General features: G+C 32.7%; 1 protein-coding gene across 1 annotated transcript; it reads left to right on the plus strand.

Moving 5' to 3' along the window:
- The first annotated feature begins 1,477 nt into the window (after nucleotides 1-1,477).
- Nucleotides 1,478-4,671, plus strand: LOC111026652 (zinc finger MYM-type protein 1-like). Its single transcript, XM_022304773.1, has 6 exons — nucleotides 1,478-1,609; nucleotides 1,719-1,971; nucleotides 2,048-2,302; nucleotides 2,376-2,644; nucleotides 2,886-3,106; nucleotides 4,548-4,671. Exons 1-6 carry the CDS (start codon nucleotides 1,478-1,480, stop codon nucleotides 4,669-4,671), a joined length of 1,254 nt encoding a protein of 417 aa, XP_022160465.1.
- The last annotated feature ends 3,800 nt before the right edge of the window (nucleotides 4,672-8,471 follow it).

An 8,471-nucleotide genomic window follows, 5' to 3' on the forward strand; every position in this document is an offset into this window, starting at 1 on the left:
AATACAAATGAAGTTGTTCAACCCAGCATTGAACGAAATATTGAAATCACTCAGAATACCTCAAAAGACTCGCACAACGCACACGATATTCACATTTCAGATGTTGGAGTGAGATCGTCTCGTATAAGTGTCACCATATCGCCCATATCTAATAATTTTCCAGGAGAATCCAAGAGCGATATTTCCGATCTCGGAACTTTGGAAACCGGTCCTATTAGACCAATATTGGCAGTAAGTTTATTTATTACTTAATAATTTATTAATCTGTAAAGCTTTGCTGACTGCTGGTCATATTGATTTTTAATTTAGGCTTATTCTAAAACTAAGTTTGGTGTTCAAAATCGTGCATTTTTTTCAAATTATTATAAAGATTATAATTGGTTAGAATATAGCATGAAGCTTGAAGCTTTATTTTGCTAAGCTTGCCGTACCTTTGCTGTAGATTCTGGCCATACTGAAGATACGTTTAAAACTGTTGGTTTTAACAACTGGAAGAAAGAAAGTCTAAAAATCTTAGTAAATTTTTTTAAGTATTTACCTAATTTAGATTTTATTTATGTAGTTGGCTGGATCTAGAGATCAAAAAACTAAAAAGACCAGACTGCAATCGCATGCTCTTACAGAACATCATTTAACTGCAATGATGAAATAGGATTGTTATGTGAATTCTAAAAAATCTGGTATATCTGTGATATCACAACTTTCTGCAGCTAACCAAAAAGAAATATTGAGTAATCGAGAATATATTAAATGCCTTATTGATATAGTTCTATACCACAGTCGACAAGGATTAGCATTAAGAGCTCATAGAGTGGATGTAAATTCAACAAACAGAGGTAATTGTATATATTGTTACATTGATATTGAAATTGAAATAGTTACCCCCGTAGTTACCTAATACATTTTAAATACCCAACCACTTAATTATTATAATTAACTAATTAAGTATTAAAAGTTATAACATGTGAGTATGTGACATAATATGAATCATTTTAAATATTTAAATAGGAAATTTTAAAGAAATGTGTTCTTTATTTGCCAAACACAATCCAGACTTTGGTAAAGTTTATAATTTTCAAAAAAAAATTATTCAAGTTGGGCCATACATAATGAATTAATAGCTATTTGTGCTTCAAATTTGAAAAATTATATAATTAAAGAAATTAGAGAATGTGCCATGTTTAGTATACAATGTGACGAAGCTCGGTAATGTACACAATATTTTTATAAAACTACTCTAGTCTCTAATAAGTTATAATCATAATAAATGTTTAATAGATGTCATAAACAAGAGCAGTTGGCAATTTGTATAAGATATGCAAATGGCTTGAAAGTAGTTGAAAGGTTTATTGAATTTCATGATGTTTCTAAAAACCAGAATGTCAATTCATTGGTTGATGTTTTACTAAACTTCATTAACTCCTCAAATTTAAATGACATCCCTATTATTGGCAAAGTTTATGATAGAGCCTCAGTTATGTCTGGGTCAGTTGGAGGTGTCCAGGCAAAATTTAGGCAAGCTCACCCTTTAGCGTCCCAAGCAATTTATGTGCACTGCATGGCACATAAGCTTAATTTGGTTATTGTTGATATGTGCAGTCATGTAAAAGTAAGAATTAAATAAATTGTTTATATAATTAATAATAGTTAATTAAATAAATAATAGTTTATAACTTAATAATAATGATGTTTTAAGTACTAAAAACTCATTATTTTAGGATGTCCGAAACTTGTTTAATGGTTTGAAGGCTTTATATGTGCATTTCTCGCATCCATCAAAAGACTTCAAACTAACCAAAATGCAACAGAAACTTGGTTTAAAAATCAACAAACTAACACAGCTTAGTGAAAGCAGATGGGTATGTCGATATAAAAGTTGCAAAGCTCTTATTACAAATTATCAAGCTATTCTAAAAACTTTGGACGGGGAAATAAATGAACAAAAATCTAAAGACGTTGCCCATGCAATTGGTATGTTATAAAATTAAATAATGAATACCTCAATATTTTTCATTTCAGTTTTTAAAATATTTACATTAATTTTTAGGTGTACGTGCAACAATTGTACATGTTAAGTTTATTGTTTATTTGTTTATCTCGCATGAAGTCTTACTATCGATAAATATTTTAAGTGTTCAGCTTCAGGCAAAGGGGACAACTCTAGGCAAATCTGGTAATTTGGTGAAAGGAGTAATTCGTACCCTCGAAAATAATCGGTCAGATAAACATTTCTCTGAACTGTGGGCTGAAATTGAAATATTCTGTTCAGAAAATGATATTTCAATTGATAACTCACATCAAGGTAATACTAATCTTGCCATTGATACTTCTTATATATTAAATATATACTTAATATACTTAAATTATGATCATAGGTCCAAAGAGGCGTAAAAAAGAACCAAGTCGCTTAAAAGGGTATGCTGTTACAGTAACGACTGCAGCAGACTCTGAGGATTGTTTCAATAAAAATGATTTTGATGCTGAGAATTATTGGAAATTAAACGCATTTTTTGTTATTATGGACACAATAATTTCAAACATGAAACGTAGATTTTCTACAGAAAGTCTACAAATTGCTACTTCAGCTGATTGTTTGATGCAATTTGATTTTAATGGTAGTTTGCATCTGATTGATCATTATAAAGTAATTAAATATATGACTTTTTAAATAAAAATACTTCTAGGCTTTGGAAATTAATTAAGTATTATTTAAGCTTAATTAAGTATTTAAGTACTACACAATAGTAGTCCTAACTAATTGATGAAATAATTACAATAGTTAAATTAATTTAACTATTGTAATTATTTCTTTATATATATTTTTTTAGTAACTGATACAATTAGACAAATTAAAATAATATTTTAAATTGTAATGTCTTTTTCAGGATTTATTTGAAATTAATAAATGTGATCTCAAAAATGAAATGGTTGTCTTTAAAAATTCATTCTGCAATAATGAAAAAACAGATAATTTTAGTGCCATTCAGGAAAATGTATCTAAAAAAGTATTCCCAAATTTGTATAGGATGGTTCAAGTTGCTAATATATTACCAATTTCTTCTGTAACATCAGAACGTTCATTTTCTGCTATGAGGCGAATAAATACGTACTTAAGATCTACAATGGAGCAAGATAGATTTTGTAATTTATCGATATTAAATGTTGAAAAAGATATAGAAATTGATTCCGAGGTCATTTTGGAACAATTCACAGCAATCAACAAAAGAAAAATGAATCTTATATAATATGTCAAATGTCAATAATTATTTCACTATGCATATAAAATATATAATTAAAAGTAAATGTTGGTATTAATGATGTTTAAATTTTAAGATTGTGTTGGGGGGGGACATAGCTCCCCATGGGTTACTTTTGGTATAATATTGAGGTGGGGCTATAGCCCCCCCCCCCCGAGCTTTTGTGCTAGTTGCGCCACTGTTGTCAGTCTAGGATATATTATTATATTTATTTGTAACTATAGACGAAATGTGTATTACTATTTACTATATAAATATAACAAAAATCAAAATTCGTTTGTTTGTAAATCGTTATTTTCGCTTGAATTTTGATTTCGTGAAAATTTTAACACTCGTCAAATTTTTTTAATTTGATGATTCTCAATTTTTTTTTTACAATTACTCTAAACTTAACTTATGGGCCACCTTGAATTATATTTTCAAGTCTTAGCTTTAAATTAACATTTTTTTTTATTAATTTTTAACTTCAAAATAATTAGCAAATATTCATGATTTTGACGAATTTTGTCAATATTTTCACTTCAAACGTTTATAAAAAAAAATTGTACCTGTGCTTTTTTATAATTTTTGAAAGACAGTACCAACAACTCATGTAGAGTCTTCTATTAAATGTCCAAGTATTTTGTCCCAATGAATTTTTTTTATCAAAATTTCAAAAAATCGAATATTTAAATTGCCTGTAAATTGATTAAAAAGTGAAATATTTTGAAAATAAAATTATTTAAAGAAAATGGCAATCTAAACAACTAGTAAGAGTTTCGAGTTTCTACGACTTATACTTTTTGAATAATAACAAATATCAAAAATCAGTTTTCGATAAATCTTTATTTTACGCAATTTTTCAAAATACTGGAAATTGTCACCAAATGTTGATATTGGGCATCGTATATACATAGTATAATTTTCTTAGTATTAATTTTTAGTATTTGTATAATAATTTAAACACATCCATGATAAAAAAACATTTTAGTGAGAATAATATCTGCATTTTATTATCAACTTCCACTCCAACACCTGCAGCACGGACAGTACGATTTATGATGGAAGATAGTGAAAACTCGTAAGATTTTATATTGCGATTAATAATCTAGGTCATTCTTAAAATATAGAATTTTCACGCAAAACCAGTTTTCGACAAAACGATATTTTTATTTTGCTGTATAACTCTAAAATAAAAATGTGTACATTGTACATTTTTTATACTTTTTTCAAAATATTTTGACCCTTTTTGAGTTTTTTTTTTTTTTAAACCAAATTTTTGTATACTCTTGATGACCTTATTAATTATAGGCGTGTAGATAAAAATGGAAATACTACAGCTTATAATGTATTGGAAGATGTGAATCTGACTTACAGTGAGATAAAAAATCACACGATAGAAGTAGAAACTATTACCGATTGTACGGCTACGTAAGTGTATTTTATATTGCTTAGGTAAATATGGTGACTTATAACAAAAAAAAAAAATATTTTTACAACAGCGAGCCTTTTTCTTTCAAAAGTCGAAGAATAGTTGATATGTCTTACGTGGTGTTTAATCAAATTCAAAAATCAAACAAACACACTCCTGGTTTAGGGTGTACATTTATTGATATGAATTTTGTAAAAGAAGAATGTAAAGGATTCAGTAGTAGTTGGTATTTTAAGTGTAAAATGTGCAACTGTATTATGATTATTGATTCAGAGCGGGTAACTCCGGACTATTTACCCATAAATAAATCAGCAGTTATTGGTACTATAGCAGTTGGCATATGGCATACACAATTGGCTGAACTGTTTGCAAATTTGGACATACCATGTGTTCGGAACGTGAAGCATTTATACGGCGTCCCGGTTCATATCGGCAAATGCGTTGCTCACCGCAACTTTGGACCACCGGCTAAGATACCACCGGCTAAGATACCAGTACCAGACAACGAAGATCGTCCGGTCTCCGTCAGCTTGCGACAACGATGGACACTGGTTAAACAAATCCAACAGCACTTCTGGCAAAGATGGCAGCGGGAGTATTTAACAACGTTGCAACCACGCAAAAAATGGCTGAAAATAGCCATAGACCTCAAGGTGGGTCAACTTGTTCTAATCAAAGAACCATCACCAGCCCTCACGTGGAAAACCGCTCGTATCGTGGAAATTTACCCAGGAACGGATGCCATAACCCGGGTCGCTGATGTCAAGTTGGCCAACGGCACCGTTCTACGTCGTCCCGTGGTCAAGCTATGCCCTTTGCCACTATCCAATTGAAGGTCGCTACCTTCAAGGAGGCCGGTATGTTCGGAACGTGAAGCATTTATACGGCGTCCCGGTTCATATCGGCAAATGCGTTGCTGCAGTATGCAGGCCGCCCGGCACCTATGTCCAGTACCGTTCGACCTACCGTCCGACTCACCACGTTACCTACCGACCGACCGTTTATAGCTATTTTGTTACCGTTACCGTCATTGTTTTGTGTATCTTTCTGAACACGTACCGTCATCACTACCAGTACCATCCACCAACCATTACCGTAAGCCGTTGATTGTCCAGCGGACTGCTGTCGCCCAACACAGTTTTCATACATTTATATTTGTTATTGTTTATTATGTCGTAATTAGTTTTACCTAATTGTATTATTATTATTTGTATTAATTATTGCCCTCCGCTGGCCAGCACTATTGTGCCCCCTACTTCACCTAAATTATTATTATTATCATTTTTATTGAATAGTAGCACCCGGTGACACCGTGGCAAACATAAGTTGTTGCACCATTATTTATCTTTGATTCTTACGTTCCGATTACAGTCCACTCCTACCTCCGAACTTTTACACCATGTATGACTTCAAAAACGTACACTAAGTATATAAATAATTTGAGTGAAAATATCAAGACAACTGCATGGGATGTGATAAAACTTGCCGGGGTAGGAGAAAAACAGTTAGCAATTGAAGCAGGTGACATTGACGAAGATGGCACGCCTATGTGTCCAGTATGACGTTTATTCAGGAGCGGTAAGTTGAAAAATAATTATAATTAATGTAATTTTGAAAATATTAAAATGTTTAATGATTAGGGCTCGGATTTCAATGCTTTAGCTTTTTAATGTTTGACACGATGCTTTTCAAGAGACAAATAATGTGTTTCAAGTATTCACTTTTCTAGCAACGAACTTTTTAGGCAACATTTGAACTGTAGTAATAATAAGAAAAAATATTTTAATTAAACATAAAAACAATTTAATGCTTTCGATATCACAGGTAAATGGTAATACAAAATAAATTAAAACTATAGTCTATTCAGAATAAGAAACACAGTCGGCGGCGACCAGTTTTCGTCGGCGGCGGTCAGGCAACGCCTATTTTTACCCCCACTTAATCAAACATCTGTTCGGCTGCTGAACCGACGAAGACCGACGCTCCGTGCCGACGTACAAGGTACAACCACCGGTTGACTCACCATGACAGATGTTCGTGCTACCGTTAAATTTTGAATAAACAACGTACACTGTTTCGTGCGACTGTGGAATTTTTGTTCATTTCGTGACGACGCGCGACTGTGTTTGTGTTTAACGTTACGAATTTAACTGTTGTTTTTATGTAAGTTTGTGTACGATGAGTGGGCCAAGTAAATTTCGTGATATTCCAGAGCCAGACGAAATGTCTACAATTTCTCCGAAGACGAAGAATCAAAAAGGCAAGGCAAGTAAAACATTTTTTATTGGTTTAGTATGCTACATAATCAGTAGATCAGTATTATATTGTATATTTCATACTGTATATTCATAAATATTTTTTCCCTGCAGTATGTAAGCAGTGGTCAAAAGATTATTGTCATCAATATGTTCAAAGACATTACATTGAAGTCTTCGGATATGAAGTATGAAGATATGATTACTAAAATATCACAAACCACGGGTATAGGTAGTCAAACCATCAGTAGAACCATATCGGAGTATAAAAGGAAGAAAACTGTAAGTTCTCCCAACAAAAAGCGAGCAAAAAAATCTCTTTTCGACAAAATTGACGATTTAGATCGCAATGGATTAAGGCAAAAGGTACATGGTATTTGGTTGCGTCGTGAACTACCGACGATCGATAAGATATTACATGAGGTGAACGAAGATCCATCGCTTCCAAACTTCAAACGTACCACCTTGTATAATATCATAAAAAAATTGGACTTCGTATTCGCTAAACGAAAAAGGTGCAGTGTGTTGACCGAGCGGGAAGACTTGATCAATTGGCACCGCAATTACTTATTCGACATACGCAGATATCGCGAGGAAGAACGAACCATATATTACTTGGACGAAACATGGTTGAATGCCGGTGATTGTGTGGACCGCGTGTGGATGGACAAAACGGTAAATTCAAAACACGACGCGTTCAACAAAGGTCTTACAACTGGTCCAACCAACCCAACCGGTAAGGGAAAACGCCTTATTATTCTACATATTGGTTCGGACAAAGGATTTTTACCAGGCGGTCTTTTATGTTTCGAGTCGAAGAAGAATAGTGCAGATTACCACGACGAAATGAATGGTGATAATTTCAAAGAGTGGTTTGAATCTATTCTTCCTCGACTCGATCCCAATTCTATTGTGGTTATGGATAACGCACCTTATCATTCCGTCCAAGCCGAAAAATATCCAGTTGCCAGTTGGAATAAACCCGATATATTGGAGTGGTTTAATTCCAAAGGTGTCGTTTTTGACAACCCAATGTTGAAGGCACAACTCTTGGTTCGAGCACGTGAGTTAAAACCACGTCATAAATCTTACATTATCGACAATTTGGCAAAAGATGCAGGACACACCGTACTACGATTACCCCCGTACCATTGCGAATTCAATCCAATTGAATTAGCATGGGCAATGGTAAAAGGGTAAGTGAAGCGGTTGAATACAACATTTAAGATTGACGACGTTCGCCAACTTCTTTACACGGCTATAGAACGGGTAACGGCAGAAAATTGGCAAAATTTTATTAAACACGTTATTGAGGAGGAAAATAAAATTTGGAAAGTTGACGACATCATGGAAGAATTGATTGAAGGAATGGAACCATGCGTGCTGACAATAACTGGAGAAACTTCTGATGATGAATCTTCTTAATTCTATTTTAATTATTATATTGTAAGTATTTTAAAATATGAATTGTATTTTTATATTTTACGTAAAATTGTATTATTGTTTTTTAAATTATTATATTGTAAGCATTTGTAAATACGAATTGTA

The sequence above is a fragment of the Myzus persicae genome, unplaced genomic scaffold, assembly GCF_001856785.1.
Source record: "Myzus persicae strain clone G006 unplaced genomic scaffold, MPER_G0061.0, whole genome shotgun sequence".
Classification (NCBI taxonomy): Eukaryota; Metazoa; Arthropoda; class Insecta; order Hemiptera; family Aphididae; genus Myzus; species Myzus persicae.

Coding starts and splice junctions, on each gene's coding strand:
- LOC111026652 (XM_022304773.1), top strand. CDS start 1,478: ATGTCTGGGTCAGTTGGAGGTGTCCAGGCAAAATTTAGGCAAGCTCAC. Junction 2,303..2,375: donor AATTGATAACTCACATCAAG/GTAATACTAATC, acceptor TTATGATCATAG/GTCCAAAGAGGCGTAAAAAA. Junction 3,107..4,547: donor GCTATGAGGCGAATAAATAC/GTACTTAAGATC, acceptor TATTAATTATAG/GCGTGTAGATAAAAATGGAA.